We start from the raw sequence: 26,915 nt of genomic DNA on the forward strand, positions 1-26,915 counted from the left end.
ATCCCTTTAGAATTTTATACATTTCAATAAGATCCCCCCTCAATCTTCTAAATTCCAGTGAGTATCAGCCTAGTCGATCCAATCTTTCTTTATATGAAAGTCCTGCCATCCCAGGAATCAATCTGGTGAACTTTCTTTGTACTCCCTCTTTTATTGGAAGAGACAAGTGAGGGGATCCTATGCAACCAAAAGGAATCTCACAACCAATCAATCATTATCAATTTGGGATAGGATTTTATTGTTTCTGACGTGTTGACAGAATACATTTCAAAACTCTTCCATTGGCTGTGAAGTGCCTTGGGGCAGCCTGTGATCATGTGGAACCAAGAACTTAACAGCACACACAATTTTTGGCTCATGATGTGCCAACCTTTTAACCTACACCAAGATCAAGCTAATCCTTCCCTCCTACATAGGTCTCCATTTTTTATCATCCATGTGCCTATCTAAAAGTCTTAAATGCCCCTAATATATTTTCCCCTACCACCATGTCCGGCAATGCATTCTATGCACCCACCATTCTGGGTTTTTTTTTAAAAACTTGCTTTTGACATGGGTTGAGTTGTTACAATTGTTTTCTGCTGGATAAATGATCCTACTTTTTAATCGTATTATGTGATTGTAGTTTTGTTTGGAGAGATGTTTGAATAAGAAGTTTTCTCCAAGTTCTAGCCTATCTCCAATTTATTGGCAGGCAATGAAATGTCAGTTGGCTCTCTAGTGAATGAATAATGTTTATCAATAAGTAATGTTGCTCTCTCTAATCTGGATTTTAAGTCAGGTACTTCTGATTTTTTTTTCTTTAATTGTGGACCCCCACCCCTATTGTACAATCAATCTCTTGCATTGCAACTTTGAACCTGGAGCCCAGATCACTACAGCACAGGAACTGGCCCTATGGTCTAGATAGATAGATAGATAGATAGATAGATAGATAGATACTTTATTCATCCCCATGTCTACCACGTCTGTGCCCAATCAAACTAGACTCTGCCTGCAGATGGTCCATTACTTCATTGCTTCCATTCTCTGAATATTCATCTATCTCTGGTGTTCCCATCCTGGGGTCCTCAGGTTAATGGTAGGGGTCCACAGCATAAAAAAGGTTGGGAACCCCTGTGTCTTGAGAGTGCCACAATTGCATCTTTCAGCTGCTATCCCTGGCAGCCCCTTGTGGCACCTACCTATGTTTGCGTGTTTCTAAAAGGATCCCCTTTAAACTTTCGTCCTTTGACTCGTGCTGATTTTTAACTTGAAAATTCAATATATGCGGGTGGAACGTTCAATGTTCTGCTCCCCTGTAGACTCGCTGGCAAAACATGACTACAGTCACTGGACTGGCACCAAAAGCTGTCTATCCTAGGGCCAGTGGTTATTTTTTTGTTGTTGTTGCTTGTGTTGCCCTGTGGGTGTGATGTGTTGGTGCTGGAATGTGTGCTGACATTTGCCCGCTGTCTCCAGCACACCCTTGTTAATGCAAATGGCGCATTTCACTATGTTTTGACGTATGTGTGTTATATCAATCTGAGCCTAGTATCAGACAGTTCAACCCCAGGAAAAAATATTCTGCCAGCCTACTCTACCTATGCCTCTCATAATGTAAAAGTTTCTATCGTGCCTCCTTTCACCCTCCAAGGCCCCAGAGAAAACAACCCAAGTTTGTCCAACCTCCCCTTGTAACTCATGCCCTCTAATCCAAGCAGTGTCCTGATAAAGCTCTACTTTTTCTACATCCTTCCTATAATGGGGAGGACATAGAAGCACACAAGTGTTGAAGGTTGGTACAAATATATTTATTCTTCATTGTTTGCAAGCATTTTTTTTCTGGAATACTGAATCAACATTTTTTTTTAAAATGCCTCTAGCTAAATCCAGCCAAGTTAGAGGAGCAACGTGAAAGGGGTGATCAAAGTACCATCCAAGAGGATGAGGATTCCGGTGAAGATCACCAGACAGCTTCTGATGCACTTCAAACCCAACTTGTCCGTGATTTAGAAAAATAACAGCAGAAAATGTTAAACTGAAAAGAAACAATCATGTGACTACTTTTAACTGCTCTCAACCTGGTCTATTTTCCATGAGTATAGAGCTGGTATAAAATGCAAAATAGAACTGGTACATGGAAAATGTAAATTTTAAGATGAATATTATGAACAAATCAATAAAGATGTTTGCATTTATGTTTGATTTGTATGGGAATTCATATTATATATTTTGCTATTAAACACTGCCACTCCATTTAGCAGTTGTATATTGTGATGAAGTGGGAGTTTGCTTTTCAACAATATAGAATAACTCTCAGCATAAGCAACAATGAAGAGATAATTTGTCAAAACTCTTCAAATTAAATAATACACAAGTAATGTAATTCTTGTAATTTGCAGGCAGCTGTCATCTTGCAGTGTGAACTAATTGCTAACTACCTGCTGCTGGAACTGTTCATGAGAAAGAAATCTCTTTAAACAAAGCATCTTTTCATTCCTGAAGGCAAATCACCATCAGATCCTCTTGTTCTTTCAGCCATGACATCAGTGAGGATTCCCTTGAAGTGCCTTTCGATTTAAAAAAAAATCTACCATTAGAATGGCAGAGCTTGTTGAAGGACTGTTGCCTTGATAATTTAAGGTTTTGTTGTTACATTGCTGGTAGAGGAAGCCAGTGAATATCTAAGTTCTTAATCAGTCCCTTGAAATTGATGATGACTCATTTTGCTTCTGGTTCTGTGAGTTCAGAGGCAAATGATAAGATCATTACTGAGAACCCAGACTCCTCCACTGATGGGACAGAAATTTTCTGACGGTATTTGTTTATGCAAATTCTATTTTATTTCTCTATTTTCCTGTAAATAGCTGCAAGAAAATGACTAGGCAGTATATGATGACCTATCTATACTTTGATAACAAATTTATTTTGACTTTTTGTGAAATGGTGCATCCTTTCACTATTTAAATGATTTTCTTTGGGTCTCTGATGCATGAATTTACCATTCTCAATATCAAATACCCCTTTCCCCCCCACCACCCTAGTGTTCTTGCTCTCAGATACTCCTTCCCATCTTTGAACAATTGAGTTATGGAGTCCCAGTTGAACTCATACTTTTAAAAGAGGTTTTAACAACTTCATAGTAAAGGAAATCTGTTTATTTAAGCATGAAAACCTATTGCATCTTGTATGATGCTTTATACCTCTTGGGGGGGGGGGAGGTGGATATGGATGCTATGAGGCCTTGTATTAAATAATCATGATCTCCTGGGAAAAGTTTGACATCTTTCCCAAGCATGTCCCTAAATCCTTTTCCTTTTTAAAGGTGATGGTGTAACAGAGGCCTCTTTTACTGATTTTGGTGAACTAGAGCCCACATAAGTTGCTTTGGTCTTGGGAGCAGCGTTATGGAAATTGCCAAAGATACAAAGTTCGTCAATGCAGTAGATAGTAATGAGAAAAGTGAAATAGGCAGGTGCATTGCAGACAAATTCAACAGTGCGAAGTCAGAGATGGTACTGTAACATGGAACAGAGGTCTTGTTGTCTCCAATAATATAAATCCTTAATAATGTAATGTTGAAAAGCTGGTTTAAAATGTCATCTATTAAGTTAATGACTAGAAGAAATGAGCAAAACAATGGATTGTACCACAGTATGAAACAAGCAAAAATTTATCACAACAAACTGAAAATTGAAGGTAATTGTGACTATTCAGTCGGCCGATTGCAGAAATTTAATGCTATGTAATTTTTTTTTTACTGTTTTAAGTACATGCGTGTTGAACAAGTGACTGCTTACTAGTAGCTGGTAAATATAGAGTTGGAAATTATGATGTTCCCAAGCTATCTGATTATATGTTCCAAACTTTAAAAAAAAAATGCAGGATGAGACGTTAATATCCCTCGTGCCAATGGGTCGTGAGCACTTGCTCAAGAGTGCTTCGATGTTTTAAGTGGCACAGGGGTTGACACACAAAGGTTCTCGAGTGGACACCCTCCTTCCTCGATGTTTCATCAATTAGCCCACTGCATCTCCGAAGAGCTCAATGGAGTTACCTTCCTCCTGTGTCTTCCCACTCTCTTGATGCTATCTTGGTTCCCGGGAAAGAGCTTTTCACTCGATCCAAAGCAAATTGCTTCTTTCCACGGCCTCTGGTGGTTTTCTATAGAGTCTGACCATGGATCCCTACCTCCTTCAGCAATTTGATGGTGGATGTGGCTATGCATCCCCTACAACCCACTTCCACAGGGCAAACACTGATTTTTTTTTTTCCCAGCCCAGTCCATGTGCTCCAGCTGCTAGATCTGCATAGCATAGACGATCTGCAATGAATTGGGTCAGAGAACAGAGTCTGGCCTGAGGTTAATGGTAGCAATTTCTGGTGGAAAGACGAGTTTGTTTACTGATATCCACCAGCATTTTCCGGTCACGTTTTGGGCTTGGGGAGATTAGTTGGTCTTTGTGCTCCCTCTCAGACAAGCTGCTAGTGACAGAGTGGTAAAGTCCAGAACTCCCCTGTCCCCAAGTATTTCAGATAAGCTGCTCAACCTGTAATGGGTTATGGCACCAATTTCAGGGATAATCGGGAATGGCTGTCGAATGTTATAAGGGATGAAGGAATTGCAGAGAACAGAAAAACTAAATCTGTTCTGCAACACGTTCATTAACTATAATCACAAGGATAACAATAGTTCTAGCTGTAAGAATTTGCTTCATATAAATAGATCATTAATTCTAGAATGATGACAAAACTTAAAGTTAACACAACCGACCAAGATGCAAGGATTATTATGAAAAATCACAAGTACCCGCCACAGTGGCGGGGCAATTCAATTTTCGAACCTCTATGCTCGTACTTCCGCTGATTCCAGGTGACCTGCTTTCTAGACGTATTGATGCAATGAAGTGATCTGAATCGCTGGCTTGCAAAATTTTCCAGCATCATACACAGTTCCTCATTGTTCTCTAATCCTTCATGTGACCTTTCTTTGAGGAAGAGAGCGTAATCAAATTCCACCCCCCCCCCCAATTCCCCACTCTGACCTTTTACTACTTCTCGCCTGCCTATTACCTCCCCCCCGGGTTCCCTCCTCCTTCCTTTTCTCCGATCGTCCACTCTCCTCTATCAGCTTCTTTCTCCTCCAGTCCTTCACCTTTCCCACCCACCTGGCTTCACTCATCACCTTCCAGCTAGCCTCCTTCCCTTCCCCACCTTTCTAATCTGGCATCATCCCCATTCCTCCTTCAGTTCTGAAAAAGGGTCTTAGCCCAAAATGTCAATTATCTATTCATTTCCACAGATGCTGCCTGACCTTCTGAGTTCCTCCAGCATTTTGTGTGCTGACTGACTTCAAATGTTTCCCTTTGTAAATTGTGAAGTAGTTGACGCTAGTTCCTCTCCGCAGCACTGTTATTTGTAGCTCACGGACTGGGCTGACATTCCACTAGTTTATATCAACACAAACAATTTTCAATTGGTAAGGAAACACCAATGCCCTTGGACAGAAAATCCTACAAAAAGTAGTGGATATAGCCCAGTCCATCACAGGGTAACGCCCTCCCAACCATTGAGCAGATCTACATGAAATGCTGTTGCAGGAAAGCAACTTCCATCTTCAGGGACCCCCTCCACCCAAGACATGTTCTCTTCTCGCTGTTATCACCAGGAAGAAGCTACAGGAGCCTCAGGACTCACACCATCAGGTTCAGGAAAAATTATTATCCCTCAACCATCAGGCTCTTGAACCAAAGGGGAAAATCTTCACTCAACTTCCTTTACCTCACTTGTTGAAATGATCCCACAACCAATGGAGACACTTCCAAGGGCTCTTCATCTCATGTTCTCAATATTTGTTGCTTATTTATTTATTTATTTATTTATTTATTACTATTCTTTCATCTTTTTGTCCTTGCACAGTTTGTTGTCTTCTGCACTCTGGTTGAACGCTCTAGTTGTGTGGTCTTTCATTGATTTCTGTTATAGTTATTATTCTATAGATTTGTTGAGTGTACCCACAGGAAAATGAATGTACTTTGATAATAAATTTACTATGAACTTGCTTTTCCCCATAACGGATCTTGTGTCTGATGCCATCAGGTTCAAGAGCAGTAGTTTCCCTGCAACCACTGGGCTCCTGGACCCGCTTCACTCACTCAGCGCTGAACAGGCTCCACAGCTGTGGACTCACTTTCGCGGACTCTGCAGTTCATGTTCCATGTGTTGTTCGTTTACTTTTTACTCTTTGCAGGGTTTGTCCTTTTAACACATTGGATATGTGGTGGCCTCGTTTCGTGTGTTTCTTCGTGAAACCTATAGCGTTTCTTTGTTTTGGGACTGCCTGCAAGAAGATGAATCTCAAGGCTGCATATGGTATACGTACTTTGATAATAAATTTGAACTTTGGAATTTGAAGCTGTTTGCTAGGTAGTAAAACAATATATTCTAACAACACACACAAAATGCTGGTGGAACGCTGCAGATCAGGCAGCATCTATAGGGAGATGCACTGTCGACGTTTCAGGCCGAGACCCTTCGTCAGGACTAACTGAAAGGAAAGATAGTAAGAGATTTGAAAGTAGGAGGGGGAGGGGGAAATGCAAAATGATAGGAGAAGACCGGAGGGGGTGGGGTGAAGCTGAGAGCTGGAAAGGTGATTGGGAAAAGGGATACAGAGCTGGAGAAGGGAAAGGATCATGGGACAGGAGGCCTAGGGAGAAAGAAAGAGGGAGGGGAGCACCAGAGGGAGATGGAGAACAGGCAGAGTGATGGGCAGAAAGAGAAGAAAAAAAAGAGGGGGAGAAAAACTAAATATATCAGGGATGGGGTAAGAAGGAGAGGAGGGGCATTAACAGAGATTAGAGAAGTCAATGTTCATGCCATCAGGTTGGAGGCTACCCAGCCGGTATATAAGGTGTTGTTCCTCCAACCTGAGTGTGGCTTCATCTTGACAGTAGAGGAGGCCATGAATAGACATATCAGAATGGGAATGGGACGTGGAATTATAATGTGTGGCCACTGGGAGATCCTGCTTTCTCTGGCAGACAGAGCGTAGGTGTTCAGCAAAACAGTCTCCCAGTCTTCTCCCTACCATTTTTTGGTGTGTTGCCCCCTGATAAAATTGATGTATATTCCACAATCTAATGTATATCTATTACATTCCAGTGTCTGTTGTCTTCAATTATCCCGGAAAGATCTAACTTTCTTTTAGGACTCCATATTCTAACCTGCCCAATCAACTTGACATTAATTAATTTCTGATTTTTGTTAAATACCAAATCTGATATTTGGTTTAAATGGGCAATTACTTGCTACCTGAATGATAAGGCACGGGTGAACTGCTTCACTACAGTGTAGAAAGAGGCTGTTCAACCCATCCAGTCTAGTCTTCTTCCTAGTCTCTTCTACCTGCACCAATCCACAGCTCTCTGTACTCCTCTCATCCACGTACCTATCCAACCTTCTCTTGAATGCCACAAATGAACTCGCACCTATCACTTGCTCCAGTAGCTTGTTCCACAATTACACCAGTTTCTGAGTGAAAAAGCTCTCCCCCTCGCCCCCCATATTCCCCTTAAATACTTTACCTTTCACCTAAACCTGTGACTTCTAGTTCTTGTCTCACCCAAGCTGAGGGGGAAAAGCCTGTATACATTCACCCTATTTTTACCCCTAATTATTTTGCATACCTCTGTAAGTTCTCCCTTCATTTCCTGTGCTCCAGTAAATAAAGTCCTAGTCCATTCAACCCATCCCTGTAACTCAGGTCCTCAAGCCCCAACAATTTCCTTGTAGATTTTCTCTGCACTTTTTCAAGCTTAGCGAAACCTGTCTTGTAGGTAGATGACCAGAATCGACACTAAGTACTTCAACTTTGCCCTCACCAATGTTTTGTACAACTTCAACATAACACGTCAACTCCTGTACTCAGTGCCCTAATTTATGGAGCCCAATATGCCAAAAGCTCTCATTACAGCCCTACCTACGTGTGATGCCACATTCAAGAAATGATGTATCTGTATTCCCAAGTCCCTTTGTTCCACTATGCACCTCATTGTAGTGCCATACATAAGAATGAGAGAAAAGTGCAATCTAAGAGGCTTTGACTGTGGAACGATTGTTGGTGCCAGACTGGGTGGTTTGAGTATCTCCGAAGCTGCTGATCTCCTTTCCAAGCACAATAGTCTCTAGACTTTACGGAGCTGATGCAAGAAACAAAAAGTGTCCAGTCAGCATCAGTTCTGTGGACAAACGTGCCTTGTTAATGAGAGAAGTCAGAGGAGATTATTGAGAAATATACCTGATATAATCATTATATATACCTGAACTATAATCACTATGTATTAGCTATTTACTATACTATGTAATCACTTCTAGGTACCGAATATTAATATGTATTATTTCACTAGGCATATTTTGTTATGTGTTGTTTTCACTAGATACTTTGTACTCTCTTAGCTGCATATTATGGCACTTACAGTACACCTGTTTGTTTTGCAACACTATTAGCTGCGATGTATCCCATGTATTACACTCAGCCTTTGTTTAGTACGAGATAACGGTGGCGGACAGGATGCTGCGAGCAGGAATGTACGGTGAGGGAGGTTGTCTGAAAAACATAATCTTGGCCACAAATAAGGCCCCAATGCGAACGGGTGAAAAACAATGGTGACGTACCGCGGGCTAGGCAAGAGCAATTAATTAATTCATGTATAGATGATATGCAACTAAAAATTGATTGGGTATGCTAATAAAACCGAAATGTAACTGAGATAAGAAATTACTATAAAGAATGCTGTACACCGGAGCTCGGGGGGCTTTCGGTGACAAGTTCATTGATTGCCTCAGCCTTTGTTTGCAAATAAAGGTTTAATTTTCTTGAAGAATTGTCTGTGTCTCCAAGTCATTTCAAGTAACGACGACAAAATTGGCGACAGCGAGCAGGGTCGGAAAGAGACCCGCGGAAAAGAAACGGCAGATTGGGGACGCTTCCCAGTCCTCTAGGGACCCCCATAAGGCTAACAGAATTAAGGGTGCACCCAAACAAAAGGTAAGCGCTTTTTGCGACAATTTGGACTAAGAATTCTGTTGGCTTTGGGGAGGTCTTGGAGTCTCAGAAGTGTGGAACCACTGCCGAAGGGTCTCTCCGGTCCAAAGAATCTGGCAGAATTGGGGGTTAACAGAGGAGGCTCAGAGGATTGAACAAGAACACTGCAGTGAGGGTAAGTACAAATAAGTTAATAAGAAGTTAAGAAAAATTCCACGTGGTGTTGGTAAATCCCTGTGGATACCGCTTCGCACAGAGCGAAGGGCTGCACGGGCAGGGTAAGGAAAATTGAGTAAATCCCTGTGGATACCGCTTCGCACAGAGCGAAAGGCTGAACGGGCAGGGTAAGGAAAAATAGAATAGAATTAGAGTAGAAAATCCTCGTGGATACCGCCTTAAGAGATAAGGGTCTGAACAGACGAGGTGCAAAGAGCAAGTTCTGTGGGTACCGCTCTGAATAGGGGTCTGCACGGGCAGAACAGAATAGACTAGGCATAGAATTAGAGTAAATAATATTATCCAGTAAACAAACTGTGAATCTCTGAAATACCTTAAAAAGAGAGAATAACACGACAGGTGAAGGAACGGCAGTAGAGATTCTGAGCAAAAAATTCCCGTTAATTAAATGTGAGATCACAAAAACTTCAGAAAAATGGGAAAAAAGAACCAAAAACCTGGTCACAAAGTGGCCAAGAGAAGGAACGTTTGATGTAAGTTTGTGCGAAGAAATGGAGGGACTAATTAAAAAATTACAAACCAAAAGATAAATCTAAGAAAAGAGGGCAAAAAAGAGAACGAGAAAAGGAAGTGCTAAAACTCTTCAGAACGGAGGGAGAAAGGCTGAGGAGGACAGGTAGAATATTGATTACAAGCGAGGAAAACACTAAGGGGCTGGAAAAACAGCCTGTTAGAGAGAGAGGAGGGTACAGTGAGAAGCTGGCTTCAGCTCTGTACCCGGATGCGAAAGAAACAGAAAACCCCCTCCCTATAATGAGGAAGGAACCCCTAAGCAGTGCCCCCCGCTGACGGGAACAGTAAACATGCAGGGAGAAGTCCAAGTTTGGGATAATGAGGAGGAAAAAAACAATACGAGAAGGAAAAAAGCGGCGATATAGAACGAGATAGAGGGAGAAAAGATAAAGATAGAACAGGAAAGAAGGGAGATGGAAAGAGAAGTGGAAAGGCTACAGCAGCTGAGAGGGAAGAGGGATTATGAGGAGTATCGGTTATACTGTAGAGACAGACAGACTAGAAGAGAACGGGAATCATCTAGACAGCAAGAATGGAGTGAGTTAAGAGGAAGTTGGAGGAAGGTAGGAGACGAGAGTTTGGAGGAAATACGAGAGAGGACGGAGAAGCAGATATTGGAGATGGAAGAGGGGACTAGAGTGGAGAAGGAGCAAGGAAGAAGGTATACCCCAGGAAGGTATGAGGGCCAGCAATAGATAAAGAACCAAGTGAGGAAGGAAGCTTGATTTCATGGAACGGGGAGAAGGAAATGCTGCCACTCCTGGTAAAGGGATCAGGACAAGTACAGTATATCCCTTGGGGATCCCAGGACCTGGAAGGGCTGAAAAATACTCTGCCTAGTCTGCACGAGGGGGCAGGAAAGTGGATTAGAGCCTTTGAGGAGGAAACAACGGGACGATTGTTGGCTATGGGAGATTTGAAGGCCCTGCTGATAAGATTGATGGGAACTTCCAAGTTGAAAGAACTGATGGAGATGGCTGGCTTACAGAATGTGGACAGTCCACAGACTGATGGGGCCAATTTTGATCCAGTGAGACAGAGGGTATGGCAGGCCCTCAGGAAGCTTTATCCACCCAGAGTAGACCCCAAAGCCTTAAAGGGGGAACTACTGGGAGACACTGAAAACCCAGCAGCCTATGTAGAAAACCAGTTGAAAAAGTGGAGACTGGAGACTGAGCAAGAGGTGGAAAATAACTTGTTTGTGAACTCACTGTTCCGACAGAGCATTTTGGATGCAATGCCTCCGCAGGTCAAGTCTAAATTGGAGGAGGTGGTTGGGCTGTCATCACTGACCCCACAAGCATTCAGTGATCACGTAGTCCACGCAGTGGAGAAATATCGGAGAGACAATCGAAAGCTGGCTGAGCAGCAAGAAGAGGTGCAGCGAAAGCTATTGCAAATGCAGCTCGAAGAACTGAAAAAGAAGGACAAAGACAAAAGCAAGAAGATGCTGCCAGCCATCACTAGTGTGAGTACAGCCATTACACCATTAGATGGAGGAACCGGTCATTCTTTCAGTCAAGGGCCAGAAAACCCCATGCCAATAATGAATGTCTCCGGCAGAACATTTCCACAGATGCCCTATTGGGGACAGAGTAGAATTAAGCAACAGCCCAGACAGGACTGGAACTCCCAAGGAGGGGGGCAGAGGAGTTATGGGCAGAGAGGATTAGAGAGGAGACAGGGGGAAAAGAGAGGCAGAAAGATTGTGCTGGGGATGCAGCCAGCCTGGACACATGAAGAAAGACTGCCCATTTAAACCATGGCCTGTCTCATATCAGCAGGAGCCAATGGCAAGGGAGCCACAGTTTGGCTACATGCCGGCTCCTGGGGATCCGAGCGGACCTGTAAACCCCTATGCAAGGTATTAGGGGTGCCCCGAGAACTCGAGTGGGAAGGGACATTACCCAATGATAACGAGGGAGGCAGAGGAGGAACCTATGGTTCAGGTTATGTTAGAAGGGCAACTGACACCAATGATGATAGATACTGGAGCCACGTACACTTGTGTACAGCCACAGTATGCCCTTCACCTTCCCATGTCAGGAAAGTTTCTAAAGACGGTAGGGTTCTCGGGGAAAACACAGTTGACACAGTGCACGGCTCCAGTGCATTTGAAAATGGGAAATAAAGGAATTGTCTTACCAGTACTAGTATCTAAAGGAACTCCGATTAATTTGTTAGGCAGAGACGCTTTATTGAAACTGGAATTAAAATTAGAATGCACCAGAAATGGGTTAAGTGTGGAAAGAGCAGGGGCTCAATTGATAGTGCGAGAAGATAAGAGAGCCAATGTTTTTTGGATAGGGGACATAGAAGATCAGATCTGGGATACCTGGGAAAAGTGGAAACAGGGCGTGCAGGCCATATTACCTGAGGCTGTAGCACCCAAATCTGAGTTACATTGTACTGTAATTTTCGATGAGGCTCAGAATAAGGAGGTAGAGAGGAGATGGAACATGAGGACAGATATTCAACAACACCTAAAAGGGGAAGCCATAGTAATTGGGAAGCAGGGGGCAGCCCTGCAAGTCAGGTGGAATACCTTCTTGAAGGAATGGTACAGGATACCGGAAGCTGTACCCCACATAACCTTGCTGGTAAATGAGGGATACCAGTCTAAAGACTTAGGACCGCTGGTAAAGCAGGTAAGCACCGTAACGGTTTGGAGAAAGGTTATGCCTGAGGTATGGATATCCGGAGACAACAACTACATTAAAATAGGGGTAAACATAGATGTGACAGGAACTATGAAGGAAGTTGAAGTAACTCCTCAGCCACACATGCCGTTGTTGGGGCAGGCAAGGGGTCGGCAGAAAAATAAAATATTGGACAAGTTGCCATCTGTTCTGTGGTCGCAACATGACACGGACGTGGGGAAAATAGAAACAGCCAGTCCGGTGGAGGTAAGGTTAAAGAAAGGAGCAGTTCCACCTAGGAGACCACAATATCCCTTAAGACCGGAAGCAGAGGAAGGTATAGCACCGACAATACAGGGACTGTTAGCGGCAGGAGTGCTTAAGAGAGTAAACAGCCCCTGCAATACTCCGCTGTTGCCTGTCCCTAAAGCGGACAGGTCTAAATGGAGACTGGTGCATGACTTACGAGCAGTGAATGAGGTAGTGGAGGATTTGGCAGCAGTGGTCCCGAATCCACACACACTGCTGACTAATATCCTGCCAGAAGCAAGCTACTTTTCAGTAATTGATTTGTGTTTGGCTTTCTTCAGCATTCCCCTAGCCGAACAGTGTCAGTATTTGTTTGCATTTACATACAGAGGCAACCAGTACACCTACACTAGAATGCCACAAGGATTTAAGCATTCACCACATGTTTTTAACCAAGTATTGAAGGAAGATTTGGATGGCATTTCATTGGAAAGTACACTGATACAGTATGTGGATAATTTGTTGATTTGCTCTGAAAGTGAAGAGCAGTGTGAACGGGATACTGTGATACTTTTAGAGAAACTGGCGTATGGAGGGCATAAAGTATCTAAGAAAAAGCTGCAATTTTGTAAGCAGCAGGTGGAATATTTAGGAAGGATGGTATCTAAAGGCATAAAGGCAGTAGCGCCGAGTCAGATTGAGGCGATAACGAAGGCTCCAAAGCCCCAAACAGTAGGGCAGATGATGACGTTTCTGGGAATGACAGGATATAGCTCAGATTGGATAGGAGAATATGCTGAGATTGTGGCACCTTTGAGAAAGATAATGAAAGAAGCAGGACATACAAATTTGAAGAACGGCTTACAGTGGAATGGAGAGGCGGAGATAGCTTTCAATACTATTAAGCAGGAATTGCAGTCAGCACCAGCTTTGCCTGACTACGAGAAGGTTTTTCAATTGTATGTATCCAACCGACAGGAGGGTTATGTCACAGCGGTTCTAACACAAGAGACAGGCACAGGAAAAGCAAAGCAGCCAGGAAAGCGTCTGGGTGTACATCAGTTATTATTGCACCCCAGGTAAGCCTAGAGCCGGAACCCATGATAGAGGACCTGGTTGAAATGCAAGGTAGGGCAACGTTGGCAGAACAGACAATGTGGAGGCGACGGGGGTGCCAAGCAGAACTTAGAAGGCCTGTGGAGCACAGAGGATGGTTTGTGGGTAGCTCCTACTCCTTTGTTGACTATCCTAATTTCAGAAGCACATGGAGTGGACCATTGTGCAAGGGGGGAAGTAATAAGGAAAATAAAAAAGGATGGTTTCTGGTCGCCTTACTTACAGGCTTCGGTAGACTATATTTTAGCACAGTGTGAGGTTTGTGCACAGAATAATGTTCGAAGGGGGATTGCAACCCCAACAGGTCACATACCCGTGCCTGAAGGACCATTTCGACATCTGGTGATCGACTACGTAGATATGATAAAGACGGTAAGAGGAAAAAGATACATTCTGGTGGTAATTGACAGGTTCAGCAGATGGGTAGAGGCAATACCCTTGAAGGATCAAGGGGCAGGAACAGTGGTAAGGTTCCTGACAAATGAAGTGATCCCAAGGTTTGGAATACCTTCGGAGATTAGCTCGGACAGCGGTTCGGCCTTCATCCAAAAGGTGGTCAAATTGGTATTACAAGTACTGAGAATAAAACAAAGGTTTGGATGTGTGTACCACCCACAGTCACAGGGCATGGTGGAAAGAATCAATGGCACTCTGAAGGCCAAGCTAAACAAAATTTGTTCAGACACTAAGCTTAATTGGGTCGATGTTTTACCGTTAGCATTGATGAGTTACCGCATGCAAACTAATCGAGTGACATGCCTGACACCGCATGAGATGCTCACTGGGAAGCTATCATACCTGTGATAGGGGTAAGCAAAAATGTTGAATGGATAAATTATATATACTACAATCAACAGAGATTCATCAACTACACTGACGATGCGCTGGAGGCCTTAGGGCAACAGCTGGATGCAACTAGCAGGATGGCGTGGCAAAACAGACAGGTACTGGATTGGCTTTTGGCAGAAAAAGGGGGTGTGTGTGTGATGTTTGGAGATCAATGCTGCACTTTCATACCGAACAATACTAGCCCAGAAGGGTCTTTCACCAGAGCAATGAATAAATTAAAGGATCTGCGGAAGGAGGTCAAACAGAATGCAGGATTTGGGCATTGGTGGTTTGACTGGTTAGAAAGCAAACTAGGGGGATGGGGTGCGTGGCTGATTAAATTGGCAATGACTGCAGGCATTGTGCTGATAAGTTGTGCATTTATTCTGTGCTGTTTTTTTCCGTGTCTCAAGACTTTGATAATGCGTGCGACAGCAAAACAATTCCCGATGCTCCTGGAAATTGTTGAATCTGACCCTAGACAAGGAGAAAAGCCGATGATGTACTGTTACAGTCTGCACGATGCATCAAGCGGACTGGAAGGTGTTAATAATGTGGACACTAGTCTGTAAGGTGTCTGAGTCTTTTTTCCTGTCTCAGCTACGGAGGGACAGGGCTGAGGGCTCAACAGCCTAGGATAACAGAGAGAGATCATTTTGAGCTCCGAGTATGGAAATTGTAGCTGACCCAAATTTGGGATTAAAATTCTGGACTTTATTTTGGCTTTGGTGCACGGCCTCTGAGTGTTCTCTTTCTGTGTGAGACCCTGTGGGTCTCAAAGGGGGGATTATATTGAGAAATTTACCTGATATAATCATTATATATACCTGAACTATAATCACTATGTATTAGCTATTTACTATACTATGTAATCACTTCTAGGTACCGAATATTAATATGTATTATTTTACTAGGCACATTTTGTTATGTGTTGTTTTCACTAGATACTTTGTACTCTCTTAGCTGCATATTATGGCACTTACAGTACACCTGTTTGTTTTGCAACACTATTAGCTGCGATGTATCCCATGTATTACACTCAGCCTTTGTTTAGTACGAGATAACGGTGGCGGACAGGATGCTGCGAGCAGGAATGTACGGTGAGGGAGGTTGTCTGAAAAACATAATCTTGGCCACGAATAAGGCCCCAATGCGAACGGATGAAAAACAATGGTGACGTACCGCGGGCTAGGCAAAAGCGATTAATTAATTCATATATAGATGATATGCAACTAAAAATTGATTGGGTATGCTAATAAAACCGAAATGTAACTGAGATAAGAAATTACTATAAAGAATGCTGTACACTGGAGCTCGGGGGGCTTTCGGTGACAAGTTCATTGATTGCCTCAGCCTTTGTTTGCAAATAAAGGTTTAAACTTCTTGAAGAATTGTCTGTGTCTCCAAGTAATTTCAAGTAACCACGACAAGATCGGCCAGACTGCTTCAAGCTGACAGGAGGGCGACAGTAACTCGAGTTAACATCCGTAACAACAGTGGTGTGCAGAAGAGCACCGCTGAACGTACAACAAGTTGAACTTTGTAGTGGGTGGGCTACAGCAGCAGAGGTCTAGAAACATACACTCAGTCAGTGGCCACTTTATTAGGTACAGAGTAGATGGTGATCCATTTACTAACGTTCTCTCTAGCACAAAATCTGATGTTTTCAGTTTTTCTAACTACAGTCCTCAATGTACACCATTCAATCCTCCAGTATTATATCTCCTACTCCTGTGAGCTACCAGCTAAAGGGAACAACCAGGGAAGCCTACAAGACTTGCTGTAACTTGTATGATGCCTTATGCTTCTTTTGACAAAATATAGGTGCCAAGAGGAGTTGCACTAAATCACCATGATCTCCCAGGCAACGCTTAATACACAGGCACTAACATATTCCAACTCATTAACTTCTTTAAGTCCTCAAACTTGTGGTTGCACTCTATCAATCCAACTGTAAATTCCTTTCCGACATTTCTTTTAACCCTTCAACAACCATTCCGTCCTTTAACAATACCAGCAAAGTAACTGCACCTCAGGGTGCAGAAGAGGTTTACCAGGATGCTGCCTGGTTTAGAGAGCACGTCTTGGGTTGCTTTCTCTGGAGCAGCGGAGGCTGAGGGGAGATCTGGGAGAGGCATTGACAGAGTGGACAAAGAGCATCTGTTTCTCAGGGTAGGAATGACTAGCACCAGATGACATGCATTGACGGGGAGAGGGGGGTAGGTTCAAGGCGGATGTGAGGGGTGAGTTTTTACTCAGAGAGTCGTGGATGTGTGGAATGCGCTGCCTGGTATGGTGGTAGAGGCAAGTACATCAGAGGCTTTTAAGAGAGGTTTGGATAGGCACATGGATGCAAGGAAGATGAAGGGATATGGACATGATGTAGGTAGGAGGGACTAGTGTTTAGGTGCCTTTGGTTTACTTCTCAGCTGGTTTGGCACAAAATTGTGAGTCTAATGGCCTATTCCTGTGGTGCACTGATCTATGCTCAGGAGGGAACATGATATTTGGGTTACTGAGAATCTCATTTAAAAAACCATAGAAACATAGAAAACCTACAGCACAATACAGGCCCTTCGGCCCACAATGCTGTGCCGAACATGTACTTACTTTAGAAATTACCTAGAAATTATCATAGCCCTCTATAACTTATTCTTCTTTTTGTAATTTATTTTTTATTGAAGTTCGTCATCAAACATATATTTTCATAAGATGTATTTCAGATACTATACATATATATCATATAGTCATATAGGAAACAAAGAGTAGGGATTAACAGGTCCTTTTCAGAATGTCAGGCAGTGACTAGTGGGGTACCACAAGGCTTGGTGCTGGGACCGCAGCCATTTACAATATACATTAATGATTTAGATGAAGGGATTAAAAGTAACATTAGCAAGTTTGCAGATGACACAAAGCTGGGTGGCAGTGTGAAATATGAGGAGTATGTTAGGAGAATGCAGGGTGACTTGGACAGGTTGGGTGAGTGGGCAGATGCATGGCAGATGCAGTTTAATGTGGATAAATGTGAGGTTATCCACTTCGGTGGCAAGAACAGGAAGGCAGATTACTATCTGAATGGTGTCAAGTTAGGAAAAGGGGAAGTACAACGAGATCTAGGTGTTCTTGTACATCAGTCACTGAAAGTAAGCAGGTACAGCAGGCAGTGAAGAAAGCTAATGGCATGTTGGCCTTCATAACAAGAGGAATTGAGTATAGGAGCAAAGAGGTCCTTCTGCAGCTGTGCAGGGCCCTGGTGAGACCACACCTGGAGTATTGTCTTCAGTGATGGTCTCCAAATTTGAGGAAGGATATTCTTGCTATTGAGGGAGAGCAGCGTAGGTTCACGAGGTTAATTCCTGGGATGGTGGGACTGTCATATGTTCAAAGATTGGAGTGACTGGGCTTGTATACACTGGAATTTAGAAGGATGAGAGGGGATCTGATTGAAACATGTAAGATTATTAAGGGATTGGACACGCTAGAGGCAAGAAACATATTCCTGATGTTGGGGGAGTCCAGAACTAGAAGCCACAGTTTAAGAATAAGGGGTAGGCCATTTAGAACGGAGTTCAGGAAAAACTTCTTCACCCAGAGAGTTGTGGATCTGTGGAAAGCTCTGCCTCAGAAGGCAGTGGAGGCCAATTCTCTGGATGCTTTCAAGAAAGAGTTAGATAGAGCTCTTAAAGAGCTCTATCTTAAGGGATATGGGGAGAAGGCAGGAACGGCGTATTGATTGTGGATGATCAGCCATGATCACATTGACTGGCGGTGCTGGCTCGAAGGGCCGAATGGCCTACTCCTGCACCTATTGTCTATTGTCTATTTGCCACAAATCTCCACTTAATATTTATCTGAGGTATACACTTACGGAAAAGAGAGGAAAGAAAGAACAAGCAAAAAGGTAAGATACTTTCCATTTAATTATCAATCAGTTCTCTTTATTCAGGTGATAATTTCCTCATTTAATATTTATCCATGATATCATTTGTAGTGCCATGATTATTTGTAACCATACCTCAGAATTTTTTTTAACAATTAAATCTTAATCAAATTTACTATTCAACATCCAGAAATTCAAGAGTAGTAATTCGAGAGAAATTCGGGAGTAGTAGTGGGTGTGGTCACAATGACTAAGGAGAAGGTGCTTGGGAAGCTGAGAGGTCTGAAGGTAGATAAGTCACCTGGACCAGATGGACTATGCCACAAGTTTCTGAAAGAGGTAGCTGAAGAGATGGTGGAGACATTAGTAATGACCTTTCAAGAATCATTAGATTCTGGAATGGTTCCAGTGGACTGAAAAATCACAAATGTAACTCTGCTCTTTAAGAAGGAGGGAGGCAAAATGCAGGATATTTTAGACCAATTAGCCTGACTTCAGTACTTGGGAAGTTGGAGTCATTATTAAGGATGAGGTTTTGATGTGCTTGGAGGCACAGGATAAAATGAGCTGAAGGCAGTATGATTTGCTTAAGGGGAAGATATGTCTGACAAATCTGTTCAAATTATTTAAGGAAATAACAGGCAGGAGGGTCAGTGGTGTTGCTTACTTTGATTTTCAGAAGGCCTTTGAGAAAGTGTCACACATGAGACCACTAAACAAGGTAAGAGCCCATGGTATTACAGGGAGGATACTAGCATGGATAGAAGACTGGTTGACTGGTGGGTGGCAAAAATTGGGAATAAAGGGGGCTTTCTCTGGCTGCAGGTAACAAGTGGTGCTCCACAGGGATTGGTGTTTCACGTCATATGCCAATCATTCAGATGACACAATTGACGGCTTTGTGGCTAGGCTTGCGGATGACACAAAGGTAGGTGGAGGGGCAGGTAGTGTTCAGGAAGCAGCGAGTCTGCATAGGGATGAACAGATTAGGAGAATGGACAATGACAGATGGAATACAGTGAAGAAATTGTATGGTCATGCACTTTGGATGAAGGAATAAAGGTATAGGCTATTTTCTAAGCGGGGAGTGAATTTGGAAATCAGAGATGCAAAGGGACTTGGGAGTTCTAGTGTAGGTTTCCCAGAAGGTTAATTTTCAGGTTGAGTCAGTGATAAGGAAAGCAAATGTAATGTTAGGATTCATCTCATGAGATCTAGAATATTGAATCAGGGATGTAAAGCTGAGGCTTTATAAGGCATTGTTCTGACCACATTTGGAGTATTGTGAGCAGTTTTCGGCCCCATTTCTAAGAAAGAATGTGTTGGCGTTGGAGAAGGTTCAGAGGAGGTTCAAATGAATGATCCCAGGAATGAAAGGGTTAACTTATGAGGACCGTTTGATGGCTCTGGGCTTCAACTTACTGGAGGTTAGAAGGAGGAGGAGGGATCTCATTGAAATCCTTTACAGCAGGTCAACAGCAGATGCCATTTCACTGGCTCTCCACTCTGCTCTGGAACATCTGGACATCAGGATGTTCTTCATTGATTACAGCTCTGCATTCAATACTATCATACCCTCAAAACTAATCAATAAACCCCAAGACTTAGGGCCTCAATACCGCCTTGTGCCACTGGATCCTCAATTTCCTCACTTGTAGACCCCAGTCAGTTCGGATTGGCAACAACATCTCCTCCACCATCACCAAGACACAGGGTCAGTATAAGGCTGCATGCTTAGCCCCGTGCTCTACTTGCTTTATACTTATGAATGTGAGGCTAAGCACAGCTTCAACATCATAGTTAAGTTTGCTGACGACACCACTATTAAAGGTGTGATGAATCAGCATATAGGATGGATTTTGAAAATCTGGCTGAATAGTGCCACAATAACAATCTCTCACTCAATGTTAGGAAACCACAGAGCTGATAATTGATCAGGGGAGATCTGTGAGCTAGCCCTCACCAGCAGTTCAGAGGTGGAGAGAATCAGCAACTTTAAACGCCTCAGTGATATCATTTCAGAGTATCTGTCCTGGGCCCAGCATTTGGTGCCATAACAAAGAAAGCATGGCAGTGCCTTTACTTTCTTAGAAGTTTGCGCAGATTTGGCATGTCATCTAAAACTTTGACAAACTTCTATAGACGTGCAGTGGAGAGTATACTGACTGGTTGCATCATGGTCTGGTTTAGAGACACCAATGCAGTTGAACAGAAAAAACTACAAGCAGTTGCCCAGCCCATCTCAGGTAAAGTCCTATTCACCATTGAGCGTATTTACAAGAAGCGCTGTCGCAGGAAAGCAGCATCCATCATTAAGGACCCCCACCATCCTGGCCATGCTCTCTTCTCGCTGCTGCCACCAGGAAGGAAGTATGGAAGCCTTGTGTCCCTCACCACCAGGTTCAGGAACAGTTATTCCCCCTCAACCATCAGGTTCTTGAACCAGAGGGGATAACTTCACTCACTCCAACACTATAAACTAATTCCGCAACCTATGGACTCACTTTTAAGGACTTTGCAACTCCTGTTCTCAATATTTATTGCTTATTTATTTTATTATATTTTTGTATTTGCACAGTTTGATGTCTTTTGCACACTGGTTCTTTGCCCATTTCTGTCATGTGCAATTTTTCGTTGATTCTATTGTGATTCTTTCTATTTACTGTGAATGCCTGCAAGAAAATTGATCTTAGGGTAGTATATGGTGACATATGTATTTTCATAATAAATTTATTTTGAACTTATGAAATCTATTGAATATTAAAAGGATTAGATAGAGCGCAGAATGCAAATTTATTTGACAATTGGTCAAATGAAGCAAGAGATCCTGAGATAAACAGGTCCCAAAAACACAATACCTAGTTCATCCCAATCTTTAAAGACTTTATCAGTCATGGAAGGGATAAAAAAAATAATTAAGGAGAATGGGAGATGATAATGAAAAATTCACTAAACCAAAAAATTTTCTAAATTGAGACCATATCCTTAAAGTTTGCTTAACAATTATGTTATCTGTTGTTTTATTTGCTGAAAAAGAAGAGTATGATCCAAGAAGAGAGACAATAGAGGAATTTTTTACAGAATTAACTTCTATGGAGACCCATGATGGGCAATCTTTACGATAAATATAATAGGACCAGAAAGTAATATTCCTTATATTGGCAGCCCAATAGTAAAACCTAAAATTGGGTAGGGCTAGTCCACCCATCTCTTTATTTCTTTGTAAGTAAACTTTACTTAAATGAGCTTGTTTATTATTCCAAATATAAGAGGTTAAAATTGAATCTAAAGAATCAAAGTACGTCTTAGGAATAAAAATAGGCAAGGCCTGAAAAAGATATAAAAATTTAGGAAGAATCTTCATTTTAATCGAATTAATTCGGCCAATTAGGGATAAAGAAAGAGGGGACCATTTAGAAAGCGTCTTTTTCACATAATTCAATGAGGGGTTTAAGTTTTCTTTAAATAAATTCTTGAAGTTTTTAGTAATTGTTACACCTAGATATGTAAATTGACTTGTAACAACTTTGAACGGAAATTTGGCATTTGATGACATTAGGTCATTTAAAGGAAATAGCTCACTTTTATGTAGGTTCAGCTTATATCCTGAAAAAGAACTAAACTGGGAGATTAAAGAAAGAACCAAAGGTAAAGAAGTTTCAGTGTTAGAGATAAAATGTAAAATATCATCAGCGTATAATGAAATTTTATGAGACATACCTTCCCTTAGTATACCAGAAATGTCCTTAGATTCTCGAAGTGCTATTGCTAAGGGTTCTATAGCTAAAGCAAAAAGTAAAGGACTAAGAGGACAACCTTGTCTAATTCCCCGCTGTAATTTAAAGGGCTTAGAAATTTGGGAGTTAGTAGTAACCTGAGCGGTAGGAGACAAGTAGATTAATTTAACCCAACGAATAAAAATTAGGCCCAAAATTAAACTTTTTTTAAAGTCTTAAAAAGATAATTCCACTCAATCCTATCAAAGGCTTTTTCTGCATCTAAGGATAATATACACTCTGATTTTTTTTTGGATGGTGAATATATCACATTCAATAACCGACGTATATTAAAATGTGAGTAACGATTTTTAATAAATCCTGTCTGGTCATGTGATATAATAGATGGTAAAATATTTTCAAGTCTTCGAGCTAAGATTTTGGATAAAATTTTTGCATCAACATTTAATAAAGAAATTGATCTGTATGAAGAACATTCAGCTGGATTTTTATTTTTTTTAAAGAATAAGAGAAATAAAAGCTTCATAAAAAGATTGAGGGAGTTTACCTGATTTAAAGGACTCTGATAATTAATTGATAATTTAATTCATATGTTTTGGTTTTGGCCTACAATTGAAAAGTTTTGGCAGGAAGTATTTCATACCTTCTCACAACTTTTTAGGGTCCAATTTGACCCAAATCCCCTTACTGCCTTGTTTGGTATTATTGCAAATGAAGATATAACTTTAAATACTCCTAACCTACAGGTTTTAGTTTTTACCTCTCTTTTAGCAAGAAGAGCAACCTTGCTTAAATGGAAGGAGTCTACCCCTCCTACACCTCTTCAATGGCTACGTGATATTATGTCTTATTTAAATTTAGAAAAGATCCCCTGCTCAGTCTTAAATTCGAAACAATCTTTTTATGATATCTGGGGACCTTTCCTAAATTACTTTTCTAATTTATAAAGTTTAACAGTGCACAGACTTTTATGTATATTTTTATCTTCTCTTCTTAAGTGAATATGTCTTTTTTTTTCTAATTATCCATTGTCATCCATCAGCTTTTTTCTTTGGTAGTTGGTAGGGGGTTGACTTTTTTATATAAAAAATTTCTTTTATGATGTATGATTATCTTTAAATTTTGGATTACAGAGTGGTATACCTTTATGTGTTATGCTATAACATTTTGATCAATTTTATTACAATATATGAATGTACACAAGTTATGTTGAGATGTATCTATGTGTTGCACTCTGTAAATCTTTTTTTTCTTCTGAATAAAAATATTGTAAAAAGAAAGAAAAAATAGAGTGCAGAGAGGATGTATCCAATAATGGGAGAGTCTGGCATCAAAGGGCACAGCCTTAGAATAGGACATCCCTTACAAGAGGCAAGGAGGAATTTCTTTAGTAAGAGGGTGGTGAATTTGTGGTATTGGGTGGTTGTTTATAGGTTTTTGATTAGAAAGGGCATCAAAGATTATGAGAAGGCAGGAGAATGGTGTTGAGGGGGATAATAAATCAACTATGATGGAATGGCAGAGCAGATTCAATTGGTGGAATGTTCCTGTGTCTTATAGTCTTATTACAGCTCATTTTATTTCACATATTATTGCATATTAGAATGATGACTGATACATTAGTAAAGCTACTAATGTATTCATTGGAGTCAAGTAACCTTGGGATATCCGTCACTTGTATTCATGCAATATCCTTTCCACTCTCTTCCATTTATTTCAGTAGTGCTCATGCTGTTCCAGTCCTAACACTAGCCCTTAGTACCCCACCCATACGCGAAGGGGAATCACACTTCTGAGTGCGGACTTCAAAGGATCCCCAACTTTATTGCATTCTAATAGGCCAAGTTAAATACATCTAGCTTTAGTTTTAGCCATTCCAGACCCAAATAACTCCAGCCATTTCTCACCCTCTCTATCCTTCATATGTTCTCTTAACTCTTGCCTTTTTAATTCATTTCGTTCCTTAAATGGATAACCATTAAGTGAATATCCATTTCTGATTACCTTTTTCAGTTTCTATTTCTCCCTCTTCTGCTTCCATTTTCATTTATATAGTGCTCACTTGACACTTCACTGGAACCATGATCTTCCTTTCACTATGGTCCTTAAATCAAGAGAAGGCTTTCTCATCAGATTTATCTGTAATATTGGATACTGTTTTTAACTTATTAATATGGTACCAAGCAATGGCTTACTTCCCTTTAACAATATATCGTATCAATAAGCCTCATCTGTTCTGGGAAATGTTGCTCATGTTGGTCCATTATGATTTTTTAAAAATAAGTTTTCTTATCATCTATTTTGTACTCAAAAGACACTACACTTCATCAAAGTACTTTTTAAAACTTTTAAACATTCTATTATTCTGAACCATAAGTCACTTCATTCCATTTGAGCAACAATTTTGTGTGTTGCTTGGATTTCCAGGATCTGCAGATTTTCTCTTGCTTGTCATTCCATCCGATTTAGGATTTGTGTCTCATTGCTTCCAATAACAACTGCTGTGGTGGCCAGCAAAATGTGCCTTGATGTGTACATCAGTTTTTGTGTCTTTGCCTGATACATCAAGGTAACTTCTGTAATTCAGCAGGTACAACTTGGATATTGGGCAGAGAATTTTGTAGACTTCACCCTCATGATTCATTTCCCTTTTCTACAATTTATGAAAATTTTACTTGTGAAAAGAAATTTGAGTACCTGTCTTGATACTTCCTGTCTACAGGTGGCTTCACTCAATAATCTTTTGCATGGAGGCTAGCTTATCTATTTGTTTGGGTCAACAGACAGTTTTTTCAGATCTGTGCTGTAGGTTTCTGCAGAACAGTATTGCCAGCTACCAGAACTGACAGCTTTGATGAAAAATTATCAGCCTGTAACAAGAGCCTAGTATTTGACCTTCTACAGACACTGCCTAACCTGCTGAGTATTTCTACAATTACCTTTTTATTTTCTATTTCCAGCAACTGCAGTGATCTGTATGTCAGTCCCACCATGCTATTTTCCCCTCTCCTCTGTCCTTCTTAGTCTAATAATCTGCAATTAAAGGCCTGCGTCACCACTTGTAGTCTCACTCAGTCTCCATCCTATCACATTCTTCATTTCTCCAAACTCCTCCTTGCTGATTTAAAACCTTTTTTCCAAATTTTTCTTGTTCTGATGAAAAGCCATTTATCTCAAACAATAACTAGATTTTATCTCTCCAGATCTGTTGCATATTCTGCTGGAGACTTCCAGCATCTGCAGTCACTTTTTCCTCTTTTTTTGTGACACTATCATCCCTGGCTCTCAGTGACTGACAATGATGGATAGGGCCAGTTACACAAACACAAGTTGCAGACAACCATTGTCTCACAGAAAATCTACTATGTAATGACAGGCAATTGCCAAACCTTATGTTTCATACTCTTTATTCATCAGCACACAGGGATACACTCACAGAAATCTGACTTTTAATCGAGGGCCTTTCAGTACAATTTCGAACAATTATCCAACAACTAGAGATGCTCATTGCTGTTATTGGAAATGAGGAGCAATCACCAAATAATCCTACATACTGCCATTAGCTTTAAGAACTCCTTTAATGGCTTTCTTTTCTATTGGATATGTCCCAGTGTTTGTTTGCAGTGCTTATGGTCAAAGCCCACTTTGCTACACATAATGTCAATAATTCTCCCATGGAGTGGCACAGAGCGACCACTCCCCACTGAACATCGACGGCTCCTCGGTAGAGATTGTTAAGAGCACCAAATTTCTTGGTGTTCACCTGGTCCCTCAACACCAGCTCCATAGCAAAGAAAGCCCAGCAGCGTCTCTACTTTCTATGAAGGTTGAGGAAAGTCCATCTCCCACCCTCCCCCCATCCTCATCACATTCTACAGGGGTTGTATTGAGAGCATCCTGAGCAGCTGCATGACTGCCTGGTTCGGAAATTGCACCACCTCGGATTGCAAGACCCTGCAGTGGATAGTGAGGTCAGCTGTTAAGATCATTGGGGTCTCTCTTCTCGCCATTACAGACATTTACACTACATGCTGCATCTGCAAAGCAAACAGCATTATGAAGGACCCCAAACACCCCTCATACAAACTCTTCTCCCTCCTGCCATCTGAGAAAAGGCACCAGAGCATTCGGGCTCTCACGACCAGATTATGTAACAGTTTCTTCCCCCAAGCCATCAGACTCCTCAATACTAACTTACTGCCCTCCACTGTGCCTATTGTTGTTTATTATTTATTGTAATGCCTGCACTGTTTTTGTGCACTTTATGCAGTCCTGGGTAGGTCTGTAGTCTAGTGTAGTTTTTTTGTGTGTGGCTTTTACGTAGTTCAGTGTAGTTTTTGTATTGTTTCATATAGCACTATGGTCCTGAAAAATGTCTCATTTTTATTGTGTACTGTACCAGCAGTTATGGTCGAAATGACAATAAAAAGTGACTTGACTAATACTGTTTCTGACTTACCAGGGCAAAAGAAATTGCCAACTCTGTCCCATTTTGTACAAGTGACTGTCTGACAGCCTGAATGTATTGACTGTTGCAGCTACTTTTGCTACATAGAACTTATCCCTACCAACAAGAATATAGAGTTACATTTTATCCACACTAACCCTGACCCTCAGATAATTTTAAGAGATGTTTGTTTCCAGTGCATTATGATAGATTATTGAGCTGAAACATTACTTTCCTC

At 41.4% G+C, this 26,915-nt stretch overlaps 1 protein-coding gene across 1 annotated transcript; it reads left to right on the forward strand.

Moving 5' to 3' along the window:
• Positions 1-10,546: 10,546 nt before the first annotated feature.
• Positions 10,547-15,182, forward strand: LOC140719598 (uncharacterized). The gene is made up of 2 exons (XM_073034302.1): positions 10,547-11,246; positions 15,024-15,182. Exons 1-2 carry the CDS (start codon positions 10,686-10,688, stop codon positions 15,180-15,182), a joined length of 720 nt encoding a protein of 239 aa, XP_072890403.1. The 5' UTR covers positions 10,547-10,685.
• Positions 15,183-26,915: the final 11,733 nt, after the last annotated feature.

The sequence above is a fragment of the Hemitrygon akajei genome, chromosome 32, assembly GCF_048418815.1.
Source record: "Hemitrygon akajei chromosome 32, sHemAka1.3, whole genome shotgun sequence".
NCBI classification, from domain to species: Eukaryota; Metazoa; Chordata; class Chondrichthyes; order Myliobatiformes; family Dasyatidae; genus Hemitrygon; species Hemitrygon akajei.